Consider the following 18744-nt stretch of genomic DNA (forward strand, 5'->3'; position numbering starts at 1 on the left):
CAGTTGACTTCGTGTTCATGTGGAATACTGATTTGTTTCTGTGGATCTGTACGTCTCTGCTCATGCTGATACCACACTGTCCTGCAGTGAGCTGGGAAGAGTTCCTCCTCTTCTGTCTTCTGAAACAGTTCGTGTAGAATTGGCGGTACTCTTCCTACAGATATGTGGTCGAGTTCACCAGTTATGCTATCTGAGCTTGGAGTTTTGTTGTGGGAAGATTTTCAGCTACAAATTCTCTTCCTTTAATGCTGCCATGCCATCCATGCTGTCTGTTTCTTCTCAGGTGAGCTTTGATTGTTTTGTATTTTTCAAGGAACTCATCCTCTAAGTTGTGAAATTAATTAGCATGAAGCTACTCATAATATTCCCTTAATATCTTTTCAGTGTCTGTGGGACCCATGGTGATGTCTCCTCCTTTATTTCTAATGTTGCTGATTTCTATTCAGTGTTTTGTTCTTGATTAGTCTGAATCATTTTATCATCTCAGTATTATTCTAATATAAATCTACTGATTTTATTAATCATTGGAAAGATCCAGATTTTGATATTATTGGATTCTGCTCGCTTTTATTCTTTCTTTCGTTTGCTTACTTTGGGTTAACGTTTTTGCCAGATTATTTACTGAGGTCTTTTTTTTTCCTGTGTATTTATTGGTATACACTTCCCTCTATACATTGCTTTACTGGTATACATTTTAATATCTTGTGTTTTTATTTCATTCAGTTAAGATAGTTCTAATTTCTCTTGTGGTTTCTTCTTTTACTCATGATTATTTAGAAGTATGTTGTTTGACTTCAGTTGATTATGTTCATTCTCAGATACTTTGTTTCTGATTTCTATTTCTGCTCTATTCAGATAATATATTTTGTATGATTTCAGCGATTATAAGTATGTGAAGACTTGCTTCATGGCTTAAAATATAGTCTGTCTTAGTGGATGTTCCATGTGCATTTGATAGGAATATGTACTCCTCTGTCGTGTGGGTTAGGCTGGCTGACGGTGGTGCGGGGTTTCTGTGGCCTCTCTGCTCTTCTGTCTGCTTGCTCTGCTGACCGCGCGCCTGGAATTGTGGATTCGTGTGTTTCCTTCCAGTTCTATCAGGTTTTGCTTCCAGTATTTTCAAGCTGTGATGTTAGGTGCAGACGCATTTAGAATTGTCTTAGTTGACCATTTGTTTTTAAGTGTCCTTCGTTTATTATATTTGTGGTTTTGACGCTAGTGTAGCCATCCCAGCTTTCTCGTGATTGCTGTTTACATGATCTATCTTCCCAATTTTTACTTACAATTTCATCTGATTGTGTATGTGAAGTAGGTTTCTTGCGTATACTGTATGGCATGATCTTGCTTTACTTGTTTTTAAGACATGGTCTCTTGCTCTGTTGCTAAAGTTTAGTGGCGTGATCATGGCTCACTGCAGCCTTCACCTCCCAGGTTCAAGTCGTCTTCCTCCCTCAGCGTTTCAAGTAGCTGAGACTGCAGGCGTGTACCGCCACAGCTGGCTAAGTTTTTTTGTAGAAAGGGGGCTCTTACTGTGTTGCCCAGGCTGATCTTGAAGTACTAGGCTCAAGCGGTCCTCCTGTCTTAGCCTCGGAAAGTGTTGCGATGACAGGCGTGAGCCACCACGCCTGGCCAGAACCTTGCTTTTCCTCTCAGCAGAGAACCTCTGCTTTTTGATGGGAATGGTTAAAGTAGTGCTGTCCAGTAGAATTTCTGGTGATGATGAAAAGGCCCTGCAGTCTACGTTCCATAGTGTGACAGCCATTCGCCACATGGGGCTCCTGGGCACTTGAAATGTGGCTAGTGCAACAGGAACCAAGTTTATCATTGAATTTAATTTTAATTAATTAAAACGTACATTTACATTGCCACAGGGGTTAATGTTCTGTGAGTTTTTAAAAACTGAGGTAGGCCAGGCGCGGTGGCTCAAGCCTGTAATCCCAGCACTTTGGGAGGCCGAGGCGAGTGGATCACGAGGTGAAGAGATCGAGACCATCCTGGTCAACGTGGTGAAACCCCGTCTCTACTAAAAATACAAAAATTAGCTTGGCATGGTGGCACGCGCCTGTAGTCCCAGCTACTCGGGAGGCTGAGGCAGGAGAATTGCCTGAACCCAGGAGGCGGAGGTAGCGGTGAGCCGAGATTGCGCCATTGCACTCCGGCCTGGGTAACGAGAGCAAAACTCCGTCTCAAAAAAAAAAAAAAAAAACTGAGGTAGAATTTAGTCACTCAGAATTCAGCCTCTTAACCACCTACCTTAAAGCATGCAGTTCAGTGCCAGAGTATTCAGCATTCTGTAATCACCACCACCTTTTAATGCTAAAATGTTTTCATCACCCCCAGAAGGAACCCCGTCCCCATCGGCAGTCACACCCCTCCCCCCTCCCCGCCCCTGCTGTGGCACTGTCCTCAGGTTGGTCTGCTCTGACACTGTAGAGGTATGGAACCTGGCGGCCTGTGGCCTCTCCTTGCTGGCTGTCACCTCCGTGTGCGTTGCGCTCAAGGCTCACCTGCACCGCTCAGGGCTCACCTGCACCGCTCAGGGCTCACCTGCTCCACGCAGGAACCAGTGTTCTGTTTCCTGTGCCGAGCTGCCCGCCGGAGCTAGACCTTGTAGTGTCTGTTGTTGCCTCATCAGCAGGGCTGTGCTTCAACTCTTAGTGATGCCACTCTGAGCCTCTGGCACACGCGCCAGGTGCTGGGGTGTATGGGAGCTCAGGGTGCAGCCTTTCTGAGGGACCACCCCTGCCTTCCAGCTTCAGTGTACTGTGAAGGCAGGTGTCCAGCCTTGACCCCAAGGTGGCCGAGCCGTGAAGGCAGGGAATGGGGCTCAGGGCCACTCTGCTGCCTCTTGGCTCTGCACCCCTGGGGACTGCCCAGAGTGGGCAGCAGAGCTGGGCCTGCATGCTTCACCTCAGCCTGTGTTCTCTCCTTCCAGCCACCCAGGCCGATCCACGAGACCTTCAGGAGCTGTTCCAGGAGACGTCGGCCAACGTCTTCCAAATCAACTTAAGTGGTGAGTCTGCGTCTGGCCCGGGCCTGCACCCTCTGCTTAGGTGCCTGGACCACCAGAGACATTGGAGGCGAGGGTGCTGGTGGACAGCTTCCCCACGCAGGTCCTCATGCAGTGTAGTCCCAGGTTTCTCGGGTGGGAAGGAGCGAGGGCTGAGTCAGGGCTGGGTACCACTCCAGCTGGTTGCCCCTGCCTGCTGCCCCCTGCCTGCTGCCCCCTGCCTGCTGCCCCCTGCCCCCTGCCCACTACCCCCGCCTGCTGCCTGCTTCCCCCTGCCCACTACCCCCTGCCCACTGCCCCCTGCCTGCTGCCCCGTGCCCACTACCCACTGCCCCCAGCCTGCTGCCCCCTGCCCACTACCCCCTGCCTGCTGCCCCCTGCCCCTGCCCACTACCCCCTACCCACTGCCCCTGCCCACTGCCCGCTGTTCCCTGTCCACTGCCCGCTGCCTCATGCCCATTGCCCCTGCCTGCTGCCCCCTGTCCCCTGCTGGCTCTTCTCCCAACCCCATGATGCTCCTTCTTGAAGCCTTTTGTGCGCTCTTGATGTAGCCCAGGGGAGGAAGGAGCATCCTAGGGCCCCTCAGACTTGGAGACCAGAGGTCACTGAGGCTAAGAGCAGGGATGAAAGCCACACCCAAGATGGCCAGGGGTGGGGCAAGGGCGGGGTGAGGGGAGCAGAGTGGAGAGAAGCTGTCCCCAGAACCAGGGCAAGCCTGCTGGAGGCAGCTCCTCAGAGCCCCTGAGCTGCACGTGGACCTGAGTGTCTGTCTCAGGCCAGCTGGGGAGGGGTCCTGGCTGGCATGGCCTCCTCCTGAGGGCAGTGTGGGTCCTGGCCTCCAGGCCACTCAGGTGGTCCGCCCTGGCCCAGGCACTGGTCCTTGGGCTTTGCTCACCATGCCTGGGCTGTGGTGGGCCACCCATGGGAGTAGCATGGGCAGGGAAGCTCCTCCTGACCCTCACGCCTGTCCCTCTTCTGTCGGGCAGTGACCTCCTTGGAGCGGAGCCTTCGGTCCCTAGGGACACCGAGTGACACGCAAGAGCTTCGGGACAGCCTGTGAGTGTGTGGTGTGGTATCTCTGGCCTGGGCGCGGTGCACATTGGGGTGCAGGGCAGGAGTGTGGTCCTGTGCACACAGGCTTTGTCCACACAGCTGCTTGCCCACAGCCGCCTGGACACATGTGCGCACACACACACACACACCCCCCCCCACACACACCTGCGGATAAGCCTGGTCAGGGCTGTGAACCTGGGACTGGGCCCTCGGCCTGCAGGTTCCCTCCACAGGGTACAGGTGTGCCTGCCCTGACGCAGAAGCCACGTGCACCTGTGCATGCCCGACAGACATTGTGCATGCGTGTGCTAAGGTTGGGGGGTTCGTGCCTGCTGGCACACGCTCTGCCTTGCCAACATGCTCCAAATGCGTCTTTGCCACATCTGAAGGCTCCCTGTTGGGGCCTGCACATCTGTGGACACAGGAGGCGACACAGATGTGCCATTTGCAGAGCCATGGGCTAAGTTGGAGTGGGGCGTTTGGTCTTACATCTGCCCTTTCAGGGAGCTGAGCCTTGGTGGGGGTCCCACCAGACTTTTTTGAGGGGTGCCCAGCGGCCTGCCCTGGGTTTGGCTGGTCTGGGATGGGCAGAGGCACCTCAGGTGCTGTCTGCTAAGCCTGAGCCTGGGCTGGGCTGGGGTGGGAAAGGAGCATCTGCCCCAGGTGTAGTCAGTGTGGCACTCTGGGGTCCGAGGGGACACCGGCAGTCTATATCTTTGACCCCCAGCTGGCCCCCACTGCATTCGCTGGCCTGTGCCCCACCTCCCTGCAGCCAGTAGGATGGCCATGGCCCCAAGGACCCCAGCCAGCCCGGGTGCACTGCTGGCTTGGGGTTGTCCTCGGGCTCCTGTATGCAGAACTGGGGGCCACCCATACCAGCCTCGAACCTGAAAGGGCCAGAACTGAGGAGGCTGGGAGGGTCACAGCTCCCACCCTGCTGGAGGGTGCTGGAGTCTCTGCTCCTCCTCCCAGTGGCTCCATTCAGAACACAGCACCCTCCCGCATGGGCTCATGCACCAGCTGCGGAGCACCCTTTGCAGATGTTCAGGGCAATTCTATTTTTAGCCTTTTTTTTTAAAGGAAACATACTGTTTTCTGATGTGACAGTGATATAGGCTCGTGCCAGGGAATTTGGACACACAGGATCCCTGGGGAGCCGTGGTTAGCATGTCAGTGTTCCCTGCCAGCCTCCCCCCACCCACGTACATTCGCAGGGTCACAGTTCAGCGACGGACTCTGGACCTGCTGGTCACACCAGGCTCTGGGGTTCTTGGGTGCAGGAAGCGTGTATCCTCTCGGAGGGCACTGTTGATGCATGGAGCTGGGTGACTCGTGTGTGGGTTGCATCTGGGGCTTTCTTGTCTCTTCAGTGTGTGGAGCAGTTTCCAGTGCAGCTGTTGCACTTAGGTCTTTGTGCCCCTGCATGGCTCCTGGGTTAGGTCACAGGGCCAGGAGGGATGGGCACTTCAAGACCCTGGCCCCCACGTGCATATCCTGGGCTGCCCAGCCTGCTTAGCAGAAGCCCGACACTGTGCACTCTGGGGGCTCCCGGGGTGGAGTAGAAGACTGCCCTGGTCTCAGGACCGGGTGTCCCGGCGCCTCGGCCTTCCCACTGGCTGACCTCAGCGCTCACATCTGGAAACCCTTGCCTTAGTGCTTTTCTGACCCTCCTGTGTGGCCAGATGCAGGCCTAGCCTGCTTATCATGGCTTCCAGAGACTTCTGTGGCCCCTCTGATGCTCCCCTATCATGGACCATTAACGTTTAAAAATAACCCTCGAGACCAACAGGGTTGCCAATTCTGTATTTCCTCCACATTGACGAAGTCACCAGCTAAGGCCATTGAAGGAATATGCCTTCATCTGTGGCAGCCATGGCTTGATTAGGGAAGAGGCTCTGCAGCCCTGCAGCGCAGGCAGGGCCCAGTCTCAGGAGGGTTTTGGTCCTTCTTCCGGAATCACATTCAACTTCAGAAAAGTGTCCCTGATGTCATGCAAGGCCAGCGTGGCCAGGTTGTTTCTGTCACCTGTGTGCGGACCCTGCCCAGACCTCCCTGTCACAGACCCACAGGTGGGAGTGCAGTGGCCACATTACGATCCCATGGGTGGGGCTCAGTGGCAGCTTGGCTCACGCCCTGTCGTCTGGGCTCTTTTCCCTTCCATCCTGCGGGCTGTCCTGATCTGGAGATGGCGTGTGGGCCAGCGCACCCCTGCTTTGTGGCACAGAGGGCCCGCTTCCCTGGGGTTTGGGGCTTGCCCCCTGGGCCGCGTTCCTTGATCTGCCCGGACATGCAGCGATGCCTCCCTCTCACCTCCCTGTTGTGGGGTGATATAGGGCGGGTGGCCCCGATGTGGGTGCATGAGACGTGGCTGCTGAGGATCTGCTGGCCCACAGCCCCACATGCAGTGATGGGGGTGAGGTCCGGGTGAGCTGGGCTGCTGCTTCCTCTGAGGGGTTCTCTCCTTCCTGGCCCAGGATTTACATGTCAGAATCAGCACCAGAAGGGCTCAAGGAGCCTTGGATGGTGATCACCCAACACCGAGGGCCTGTGCTTGGCAGCTCTTTCAGGGGCTTAGTCCTCACAGCCCCACCTCCTGCGGAGACAGCGTAGGCAGGGCAGGACCGTGAGCCATGTGCCTGGCTCGTCCCATCCTGCATGATGGAAGGCAAGCCCCTGTGGCACACAGGTGGCCAGCAGGGTGTGAAGAGCTGAGCTCCTGGCCTGCCTGACGGAGGGCTCTGTAAGGGTCAGAGAGGGCTCACAGCACCCTCCGTATGTAAGGACAGACACATTTGCCAGCTGGTACCAAACCGCACCCCTCCGTCCTGCTGTGAGAATGTACCCATTCACCAGCTGGTACAGAACCACGCCTCTCAGTCCTGCTTTGAGGTTGTACCCATTCTCCAGCTGGTATAGAACAGTGCCCCTCTGTCCTGCTATGAGGTTGCACCCATTCACCAGCTGGTACAGAACCATGCCCCTCAGTCCCTCTGTGAGGACAGACCTATTCACCAGCTGGTACAGAATCACGTCTCTCTGTCCCACTGTGAGGACAGACCCATTCACCAGCTGGTACAGAATCACGCCTCTCTGTCCCGCTGTGAGGACAGACCCATTCACCAGCTGGTACAGAATCACGCCTCTCTGTCCTGCTGTGAGGACAGACCAATTCACCAGTTGGTACAGAACCATGCCCCTCAGTCCCACTGTGAGGACGGACCCATTCACCAGTTGGCAGAACCATGCCCCTCAGTCCTGCTGTGAGGACAGACCCGTTCTCCAGCTGGTACAGAACCACGCCCCTCTGTCCTGCTGTGAGGATGCACCATTCACCAGCTGGTACAGAACCACACCCCTCTGTCCTGCTGTGAGGATGCACCATTCACCAGCTGGTACAGAACCACGCCCCTCTGTCCTGCTGTGAGGATGCACCATTCACCAGCTGGTACAGAACCACACCCCTCTGTCCTGCTGTGAGGATGCACCATTCACCAGCTGGTACAGAACCACGCCCCTCTGTCCTGCTGTGAGGATGCACCATTCACCAGCTGGCATAGAACCACGCCCCTCTGTCCTGCTGTGAGGATGCACCATTCACCAGCTGGCACAGAACCACGCCCCTCTGTCCTGCTGTGAGGATGCACCATTCACCAGCTGGCACAGAACCACGCCCCTCTGTCCTGCTGTGAGGATGCACCATTCACCAGCTGGCACAGAACCACGCCCCTCTGTCCTGCTGTGAGGACGGACCCGTTCGCCAGCTGATGGGCATTTGGGTGGCTTCATCTTGACCACGATGAATAAAGCTGCGGTGAAAGTTTGTGTGTAGGTGTTTGCGTGGGCGTAGGTTTTCACCTATCTTGGGTGTATCCCCAGGAGTGGACTTGCTGGGTTATATGGTGGCTCTTTAACCTTTTGAGGAACTGCCAGACTTTTCCAAAGTGGCTGCCCCATTTGACGCCCCCGCCAGTAGTGTTGGAAGGTTCCAGTTTCCCTGCCTTGCTGCCAGCACTTGTTGTTACCCGTCTTTTGGATGCTGGCCATCCTGGTGGGTGCAAAGTGGGGTCTTGTGGTAATATGATTGGCATTTTCCTAGTACTTGATGGCGTCAAGCATCTTTTCATTTGCCTGTTGGCTGTCTGTCTATCTTCTTGGAAGGAATGTCTGTTCAGATCTTTTTCCCATGTCCTAATCAGGTATTTTCCTTTTTCCTGTTGAGTTGATTCCTTCTAGAAGTTTCCTCCTGCTGTGCAGTCATGCTCTCCTGGGCCCTTGCCTTCGCTGGTGCTGGTTCCTCATCCTTTTGGCTCCAGCCTCTTTACCTCTTTGATCTCCTCCCCTTCCCTTGGTGGTACTGCATGTCCCAGAGCTTGGAATCCCTCCTCAGTAGGGCCCCAGAACCCCAGGTGTCCCTCTCGCCCTGCTGCCTTCTCGCTCACTGACTTAGGGTCTTTCTGGACTGACGTGGGGTCTCCCTGTCAGTCCTAGACCAAGAAAGAGATTGGGCTGCCCCAGCCCAACTTCTGCCCACTCCAGCTCACCAGCTCCGGCCTGCAGGTGTTTTTTGTGACTGAGGGCCTGCGTCCTTGTCTGTAAAACATAGGTGGTCATGAGAATCAGTGAGCAGGTGTGATATACACAGGACATGAGGTGCCTCTAAACAACATCTTAAATAATGACAGGCAAACAAGAGAGCCTCCGTGCTCCGGTCGGTTCAGGGACAGCAGACTCGGGCGTGACGGGAAATGGGCCTCAGGTGACACCCCTGCTAGGCAGGCATCACAGATGCCTCAGTCACCTGACTGCTGGCAGCGATGGTACCACCTGGCTGGCAGCTATGCAGGCCTTGCACTGGAGTGCTGGGAGAGGGGTGCTTGGGTCAGGTTACCCAGACCCTGTAGCCACCTACCTCGCCTTTCAGCAAAACCATGCAGAGCTGGCTTTGTGGGGATGTGTGGGCTTTGTAAAGTTGTCATGGGGATGCGTGGACTTCGTAAAGTGGTCGTGGGGATGCGTGGGCTTCGTAAAGTGGTCTTGGGGATGCGTGGGCTTCGTAAAGTGGTCTTGGGGATGCGTGGGCTTCGTAAAGTGGTCTTGGGGATGCGTGGGCTTCGTAAAGTGGTCTTGGGGATGCGTGGGCTTCGTAAAGTGGTCGTGGGGATGCGTGGGCTTCGTAAAGTGGTCGTGGGGATGCGTGGGCTTCGTAAAGTGGTCGTGGGGATGCGTGGGCTTCGTAAAGTGGTCGTGGGGATGCGTGGGCTTCGTAAAGTGGTCGTGGGGATGCGTGGGCTTCTTAAAGTGGTAGTGGGGATGCGTGGGCTTCGTAAAGTGGTAGTGGGGATGCGTGGGCTTTGTAAATTGGTCGTGGGGATGCGTGGGCTTGTAAAGTGGTCGTGGAGATGCGTGGGCTTGTAAAGTGGTCGTGGGGATGCGTGGGCTTGTAAAGTGGTCGTGGGGATGCGTGGGCTTTGTAAAGTGGTCTTTGGGATGTGTGGGCTTTGTAAAGTGGTCATTGGGATGTGTGGGCTTTGTGAAGTGGTCATGGGGATATGTGGGCTAGTAAAGTGATAATGGGGATGTGTGGGCTTTGTAAAGTGGTCATTGGGATGCGTGGGCTTTATAAAGTGGTCGTGGGGATGTGTGGGCTTTGTAAGGTGGTCATGGGGATATGTAGGCTAGTAAAGTGGTTGTGGGATGCATGGGCTTTGTAAAGTGGTCATGGGGATACGTACATGGGCCAGTAAAGTGGTTGTGGGATGCATGGGCTTTGGAAAGTGGTCTTGGGGATACGTGGGCTAGTAAAGCGGTTGTGGGGATGCGTGGGCTTTATAAAGTGGTCGTGGGGATGTGTGGGCTTTGTAAAGTGGTCGTGGGGATGCGTGGGCTTTATAAAGTGGTCGTGGGGATGTGTGGGCTTTGTAAAGTGGTTGTGGGGATAATGTGGGCTAGTAAAGTGGTCGTGGGGATGTGTGGGCTTTGTAAAGTGGTCATGGGGATGTGTGGGCTTTGTAAAGTGCCTTGCTGGTCCTGGGTTGTTCTGTTGCCCTGGCTGAGGCACCTTGGCCTTCCGGGCTGTGTCCAGCCTCGGAGTGGAGCCATCATTTCCCAGGAGAGCCCTCTCCAGTGGGAACCACACTTGGACTTGCTGCCCCATTGTGCCCCTACAGGGCCTCCCTGTGCCAGCAGGGGTCTGGAAGTGCCTCTTTAGGATGTCTCTCATACTTTGGCTACAGGCAGCATTCCAGAGAGTCCCTGATGGCTCCCTGTCCACTGTGGAGAACAAGGCCACGAGCTGTCCCACCCCGTCCCCTGCCCCGTGCCACTGCCTTCAGCCAATTGTGTCAGTGCTGCTGCTGGCAGTGCTGCCCAAGCAGATCTCCTCTCACGCTCTTCTGTAATTCAGTGTACACTTTAGAGTCAGCTTGTCAATTATTCTTTCTTTTTAAAAAAGCCTGCTATAATTTTTAGGGATCACCTTGAATCTGTGGGTAAACTAAAGATTTCATAGCAATGTCATCATCCAATCCATGGACGCGGTCAGGCCGGCCTTTCTCTTCTCTGTGTTCCTTTCCTCTTGCTGGCTGCAGCCCCATATAAATACAGGTGACTTCCGTGTACTGCCTTGAATCCTGTGACCTGCATAGATTCCCTCGCTGATTAGTTCTGGGGGCTTCTTTGTAGATTTCTCGGGATTTTCTATATAGATGCACATGTCTCTGTGACTCAAGACAGTTCTTCTTCATTTTCAATTTTTATGCTTCTTAGTTCCTTTCCCTTTATTCCAAGGCAAACCTACACAAAGAGGAGTAAAGGTGGCAAAAGCACACACGCCTGCCTCCTTCCCTGTCTCACAGGGAGGCATTCCGTCTTTGCTGTAGGTATACGAGGTTTAGTTTTGTTTTTTATTTGATAGGCCCTCTGTATTGGGTTGAGGAAGTCCCCTTCTTTTTTCTAGTTTACTTAGTTTTAGTCTAGAGTGAGTGTTGAATTCTGTCACAGGCTTTTTCTGCGTGATCTATTAAGGTGTTTTTCTCCTTTTTAAATTTGCTCTGCTGATATGAGAGGACCACACTCATTGATATTTGAATGTTGAACCAACCTTGGACCCCCTGGGTAAGCTCCTTTTGGTCATGGTATTGTATGCCTCTCACAGATTGTTGAATTCACTTTTCTAAAATTGTATGGCAGATTTTTGCTGCTGGGTGAGTGATATATCGGTTTCTTTCCTTTAGATTTTGTACCTGGGTTTTGTCATCAGGGTAACATGGGCCTCACAGTGTGTGTCTCTTCTCTGCTTTCTGGGATTGCCTGATACTGACACTGAAGCGTGCTGTGGCTGTGTATTCGCAGCCCTGTTTTTAAGTGCAAACTGAATTCCTGCCATACATGTAGAGCTATTTAGGTTTTCTATTTCTTTTTGAGTCAGTTTTGATATGATTTGTGACTTTTAAGGAATTTTTCTGTTTAATCTTAGTTGTCAAATTTATGGGCCTGATATGATCTGTGCTTCTTTAATGTTCTTTTAATGTCGGATCTGTAGTCAGGTTCACTGTTTCATTCTTATCTTGGTAATTTGCATATGTGGTTTTTTTCCCTCCTGACCTGTCTTGGCAGAGCTGTGTAATTCTTTAAATGTTTTTCGATTCTATTATTGATCTGTTTGCTACTTTATTAAGTATTGAACTTACCTTTATTATCTCTGTTCTACTTTCTTTGTGTTTAATTTGCTGGCTTCTTTAGGTGAACTTTCTGGACATTGATTTTATTCCTTTTTCTAATATCAGAATTTAAAGCAATAGTTTCTTTGTAATGGCTGTTTTAGCTGCATCCTTAGCTTTGTGTGTGTGTTTTAAAGTGTGTTGTCTGCCTGTTTGTGGTAGGTGGTACTGCAGGTACCGTGGCTGTGAGTTGGAGGTGTCCACCAGGTCTTTCTTTGGGACGAGCATTGGGGAAGGCCCTCCCCATATCCTTCCTTGACTGGTGGCTCATTCCTCACTCCCTTTATCACTTGCTGGGCTTTCTGGTTGGCAGCCTCCTGTTCCCACGACAGACTTGGCAGGGTGATCTGAAGCCTGGGGGGTTGCCAGGTCGGGTGAGGAGGCCTCAGTTGCTTTGATCCTGCATGGTGCTAACAGTTTGTGAGGGAGACGGAGATGAGATGAGATCCTGCCTGGAAAGAGAGAAGCCTGACCAGCTGCACACAGGAAGCGGCTGCCTTTGTTCTGGCCCTCAGGGCTCTGTAAGGGTGTTTTAGCAGGGGTGTGAGGGACAGCCCCTGCCACCGTGACAGTCTAGAGGAGGGGAAAGGTCAGCGTGGAGCGGGGAAGAATGTGGGGCCGTGGCCTGCCTGGCCCTGCCTGGGAAGCCGTGTGGGCAGGTACTGGGGGCGTTACCCCATGGTGACAGCCTGACCACAGACACGCTCCTGGGTCAGCAGCCAGGGCTTGGTGGTCCGTACCAGGCCTAGAAACGAACAAACGCAAGGATTTGCCAGCCCCCTCAAGAGCAGCAGAGAGACCTGTGGGCCGGGAGTGAAGTGAACACAGGTCAGGTGGGGAGGTGAAGTCGGAGGTGCAGGAGGCCACCCGTGAGAGCTTGGAGCAGCGCTAGAGGGACTCTGGCTTTGACCAGAATGAAATGTGGAACCGTTGGTGAGCGGCGAGGTTTGGAGTGGCAGGATCAAAGCTTTCTTTAGCAGGAGAGTGGGCTGGGGACAGGAGGCTGTGGGCAGCCCAGGGCGAGGAGGAGACCCTCAGGAGCAGGAGTGAGGGGCACGCTGCTTCCGAATCCTCGCAGTGTTAAGCCAGTGGTTGGCTGAAGAGGCATGTTTGGGGGCTGGAGGCACTGGAGGCTCTCCACAGCTTCAGACCAGCCCCGGGAGGAGGTGGCCTGACCAAGTCACCGGGGAGGGAAGTTCCTGTCCCCGAGGTTCCACGCAGGCTGTGGGAACCTCATGGCTCCTCACCCTCCTTGGCCCACACCCTCTCTAGCCTGCTGGCGCCTGTTCTGGGGGCACTCCTACTCCTCTGTGTGCCACAGGCTCTGCCTGCCCAGGGTGGGTATCAGGAGGTGGGCCCCATTCCTGTAGGCTTGGCCTGTGGTGGCACTGGGCTAGCTCCCACCTGTTGGCCCCGAGGCTGGCTTGGAGCAGGCCCTGGGTGATGCCTGAGGGGCCCTCGGGCCATTTGGGCTGTACCTGGAGGGGTCTCTGAGGCTCCCCAGTTTCTTCCAGGCCAGGGTCCTCCTGCACTTGGTGTTTGTGCCTGCAGCTGGGCTGGGTACGGTTGCCCTAGTGTCTCCTGTCCAGGGATGGGGGTGGCGAACCCCAAGTGGGAGACAGCTGCTCTTCCCACTTGCTTTTGAGGGCAGGCCTGGAACTGCAGCCTGGGACTGTCCTGGCCTCCTTGTGTCTCACTGGGCCTGGGTGTGGGAACCATCTCACCCGGGACCTCGCAGGTGTGTGCAGTGGGGCTGAGGGCCACTGGCCTCCCTGGGCCGTTGTGCTGACCCCAAGGAGAGCTGACCCCATAGGGGCCTTTCTACAGGGTGGGCTTGTGGCTGGGCACCTGTCTGTGGGCATTGGGGGATGGCTGCGGCGTGGGGGCAAGGTAGTCCTGGCAGTGGCTGATGGGTGAGACGTACCTGCCACTGCTTTGGCTGCCTGTGCCACCCACCCCAGCCAGAGCTTACCTGCATTGTCTCTTCCCCTGCCCCATACCCGCCAGCCTTTCTGCCCTCCCTGTGGCCTGCTGGGTGTCTGCTGTCCCTCTCTGTCCTGGCTTTGGGCTCCCTCCTCTTTCTCGGTGGGAGTCACTGCTCTTGTCTCTGTCCCGTCTTTCTCGGAGCCTCTGCCTCTTCCTCTCTGCTGCCCTTGCCCTGCTCTTGTTTTCTTCCCTCTGCCATTTTCTGTGTGTCTCGGTTTGCTCTCCGTCTGTCCATCCGTCTGTCCCTGTCTCCCCAACTCTGCCCATGCGTCCCCCCTTGCTGCACCCTCCTGGGCCCTCACTCTCCCCTGCCTCCCTCCCCTGCCCCCCTCCCCTGCCCCCCTCCCCTGCCCCTCTCCCCTGCCTCCCTCCCCCGCTCCCCTCCCCTGCCTCTCTCCCTTACCTCTGCTCCTGACCCCTTCTCTGTCCCCAGGCACACGGCGCAGCAGGAGACTAACAAGACCATCGCATCCAGCGCCGGCTCCGTGAAGCAGATGGCTGAGCTGCTGCACAGCTCCTGCCCGGTATGTCCCTGGGGTCTGGGGCTGGGAGGGAGGGAGGCATGGACCCCTGTGCCTGTGGTGGGGGCGGGGACATCACACAAGGTAGGATGCAGGGAGGCTGAGGTGCGTGGATGGACACTGCTGGCCTGGCTCTGGCCTGACGTGGCTCCGTGGCTCAGAGCCTGTGTCCGTCATTTGGGTGGGAGCGGGTGTGTCCAGGCTCCTGCTCTCCTTGACTTATTCAGTAGTGGGGACAAGAGTGCCCTGGACCTTCCAGGCTGGGCCTTACTGGAGGCTGATGACCTGCCATCATTTGTCTCACCATCCTCTCCCCTGCCCTGCGTCCCCTCTGCCTGCATCCGCCACCCACGGCCACCTGCACATGCCCCTCCCCACCCCCTGCCTACCCTCATGCTTTGCCAGACACATGGACCTCAGGCCGGACATGTGGCCATAGCAGTGGCCACCACCACACCCACTGTCACGGCCACCACCACCATCTGGCTCAGCTTCCGAGGCCACACCCTCATCCCCACCCTGTCCCTTTTTTTTTTGAGACAGAGTCTTGCTCTGTCTTCCAGGCTGGAGTACAGTGGTGCAATCTCAGCTCACTGCAACTTCTGCCTCCTGGGTTCAAGTGATTCTGTCAGCCTCCTGAGTAGCTGGGATTATAGGATCCTGTCACCATGCCCAGCTAATTTTTTTATTTTTAGTAGAGATGGGGTTTCACCATGTTGCCCAGGCTGGTCTTGAACTCCTGACCTCAAATGATCTGCCCACCTTGGCCTCCCAAATTGCTGGGATTACAGGCCTAAGCCACTGCGCCTGGCCCTGTCCCCACTTCCATCCCTCCCTACACCCTCCACGCCACCACACCAGGTCAGCGCCCAGTCACTGAAGATTGGAGGGTGCTTGTCACAAAAGATTAAAGGCTGCTGGACCCTAAGGTTTTACGGGGCCGGAGTCAGCAAGCTGTGGCCCGCTGGCCTGCACCCGCTTCATGCACACAGTGTGAGCGAGATGCGGACCTGCCCTCCCCGTAGGTGCCGCCTGCACCCACTTCATGGCCACGGCAGGGCTGCGGTTGCAAGGTTCAGCCTGTGCAGAACAGCAGCATGAGCCAGCTGGTCCTGTGGGGGAAATACATGCTGCCCTCCCTGTGGAAACACGGGTGACACGGCCAGTGCTGCTCTGGATGCGGTCAGCAGTGAGAAGGGCGGAGAGCTAGGCAGGGCACCATGTGGTGGGGCTGGAAGACCGCGTGCGCCCACGCAGGAGAACACACAGCGTGTGGCTCTGTTTGTGTGAAACATCCAGAAAATGTGAATCTCTATTGACCAAAAGCAGACGAGCGGCGGCTGAGGCTGGGAGCAGGAGTTGGTTTTGGGGCACCTACAGGCAGGGCGGGGCCCTTTCTGAGGTGATGGGGAAGTTCTAAAGCTGGGTGTGGGATAACTGTGCAGCCAGGATGACTGGACTCCACACTTCCAGTGCCCGAGTTTTATCAGATTAAATTATACTGTAATAAAACTTCTACATAGAAAAGTAGAACCGGTTCAAAAGTTAGTTACACGGAAAAACGGTGTTACAGAGGCAGCAGCCCCCTGTCCGGTGATGGGGTGGCTGGAGTCTCCCTCAAGTTGGACGACAGGAGCACAGGGGGCTTCGTGCTGAGAAGCCTGGAGCCTCTCTGTGTGTGGGTCACTCCTCATAGCCCTGGCTGCCCTGCAGGGGCCGCTCTGCAGGGACTGGGTGCTGCCCTGGCCTGTGCCCTCAGGCATTGGTGCCAGCAGCGTCACGACCGGCACCGATGCCTGTGTCTGACCTCTTCCTCTGTAGCTTTGTTCTTTGTTTTGAGTCAGGTGTGCCTGAGTCACTTGTTCATTCATTTATTCATTCCTCCAAGAATCCGCACTGGGTCCCTCTTAGCCAGACACTGCACTTACATGAGGCCCTGAGGGAGGCCCCAGATGGCCGCGGGTTTCGATTCTGAGAGGTGTTTCCATGGCGTCGGAGCAGCGTTGGGTGGTCTGCATAGGCCGTTTCCTGGTGAAGCGAATGGTCCCTTCATGCGGCTCGGTGGCACTCTCAGTGCCTACCGCATCTTCGACTTTGTGGGCCGTGGACGCTTTTGTTGAGTAGTCCCTTCAATCGTGGGACGAGGTCAAGGCTGTGATGGGTTGCCCCCAGTGCCCCTCGGCCGTCAGCTTGATCCCAGGCCAGCCCGCCTGAGTCTTGGCTGTCTCGAGTCCTCTGATCGCCATGGGGTGTGTGCTAGAAGGAAGCTTGGGTTCCTTGGTGCTCCTGTTGGTGGGCGGTGCCCATGGTGAGCCAGAACTGTGGGGCTGGCTCCAGGGCTGTTTGTCTAGCCCCACCCCGGCTCAGTGCTTCTGCAGCTTCCGCTCTGGAGCAGGTGCCTGGTGGGTGCTGGGGTGTGATGGTGAATGTCCCAGCAGGAAGGAACTGGGGTTGGTGGAACCCTGGAGGCGAGATACTGGGGAATGATAGTTCTGGTGGTGGCCTCACCACCTGTGACCACTGACAAGCCACTGGGGACTCAGGGCTTTGGTGTCCTGCGCTGTGGAAGAGGGTCACAGTGCTTCTCATGGAGCAGGATGTGGGGCTGGTTTGCGTGCCTTGAGTAGCTCCTGGCTCTGGCAGGTGGTGCTGACCCCCAAGCTGGTTTCTGTGGTGATGGTGTCCCTGTGGAGACACTAGTGACGTGGCGGGAAGAGGTTGGTGGCACATCCCATTTTGAGCGTGGGAAGGTGGGGTGTGGGTGCAGGAGAAGGTGGTGGGGCCGCTGGGGCCGGGCAAAGCCTCCCATGCCGTGCAAGCCACGCCCTCTCTTTGCCACAGGAGCATTCTCAGCTGGACCAGCTGAAAGCCCAGCTCTCAGATGCCATTCAGCGCTACGGAGTGGTACAGAAGGTGAGGTGTGGGGGCGGGGCCTGCAGGCCAGGTGGGGCAGGCCTCAGTTCCTGGAGCACCCTCGCAGCTATCTTGTCCCCGGGTGGGCCTGATGCAGCCCCATCCCCAAAGGCAGAGCCAGGGGCTGTCCTTGCAGACAGTCTCCGGGCAGTCAGGATCCAGACTGTGCATCAGGGAATGTGTCCTTGAGGATGCTTACCTTCAAGAGCCGCCCCACAGCAGCTCTGGGGAAGCAGGAAGAACAGGTCTCACCCTGTTCTAACAGGTGAGGACACTGAGGCCCAGAGAGCTCCCATGCATGGGCAGAGGCCATCCAGCGACTCGCTAACAGAGCTCAGCCCCGACCCCGGTCCCGGCCTCCTGGGAGTGGAGGGCGTGTTCTGCGGTGCCATCGCCCAGAGCCCTGCACTCATCCGACCGTTTCTTCTTCCTTCCCTGCCTTTATTTTTGCTCTTCCTGTCTTTCTTCTCTTGTACTTCTTTCAACAGAAAATTGCAGAAAAGTCCAGAGCACTGCTTCCCGTGGCTCCGAGGGGCAGTAAACAGGTGGGTGCCGAGTGCTGACCAGGGTCAGGGCTGTTGGGGGAGAGCCCGTGGTTCACTGCCATGTGTGCCCCATGGAAGAGGGGGAAGGGCCAAGGGCAGGGCCTCGCCTGAGGGCGCCCTGATGCACAGCCTTGAGAACATGGGCGTCTTAACCTTTGCGCTCCGGCACGGTGCCTGACGAGGACTCACCTCCTAAAGAATGACTGATGGCTCCACGTGCCAGGCAGGACTCACCTCCCAAAGAATGACTGCCGATGGCTCCATGTGCCAGTCAGGACTCACTGCTCAGACCAGCCCTCCTGCTGACAGCCACTGTAAACCCTAAAAACACATGCACATGTGGCTGTGCGCGGTGGCTCACACCTGTAATCCCAGCACTTTGGGAGGCTGAGGCGGGTGGATCACCCGAGGTCAGGAATTAGAGACCAGCGTGGCCAACATGGACAGACCTCATCTCTACTAAAAATATAAAAATTAGCTGGGCACGGTGGCGAGCACCTGCAATCCCAGCTACTTGGGAGTCTGAGGCAGGAGAATCGCTTGAAATCCGGGAGGTGGAGGTTCCAGTGAGCCAAGATTGTGCCACTGCACTCCAGTCTCAGTGACAAAGTGAGACTGTCTCAAAACAAACAGAAAGAAGACACTTGCACACGCATGCAGAAACATGCACATGTAGATGAACACAGGCACGCAGACACACACAGATCCAGCATGAGGGAGGCGTGGGAGCAGCTGGGAGCCAGGCCTAGAGAGGCACGCATTCCCAGGTCACTGAGGCTCACCATCACTTCCTTCTCACCCCCAGGGCATTTGCCAGCTTGTGTCTCAGCTTAGCGATACTGAACAGCCGTGGTGGCTTATAGCTTTAGTGGTCTTACTGGGCTAAAGAGACCGAAGGTGGAGTTGAGGACCCTTAGGAATAAAACCCTGGAGTGCACGGTTATTGCAACAGTCGGTCTGTTTTCCCCTGAGGCAGGCTTTTGCTGATCCGTAGTCAC

General features: G+C 55.7%; 1 protein-coding gene across 1 annotated transcript in view; it reads left to right on the forward strand.

The window, feature by feature from the left end:
- The window catches only part of TSNARE1 (t-SNARE domain containing 1), a 130905-nt gene that overhangs the window by 75857 nt on the left and 36304 nt on the right, over positions 1-18744 (forward strand). The window contains 5 exon segments of the mRNA XM_078353028.1: positions 2936-3013; positions 3997-4066; positions 14201-14291; positions 17130-17201; positions 17690-17746. Of these exon segments, the coding sequence (XP_078209154.1) occupies positions 2936-3013; positions 3997-4066; positions 14201-14291; positions 17130-17201; positions 17690-17746 (368 nt within the window).

Source organism: Callithrix jacchus, chromosome 16 (genome assembly GCF_049354715.1).
Source record: "Callithrix jacchus isolate 240 chromosome 16, calJac240_pri, whole genome shotgun sequence".
Taxonomy (NCBI): domain Eukaryota; kingdom Metazoa; phylum Chordata; class Mammalia; order Primates; family Cebidae; genus Callithrix; species Callithrix jacchus.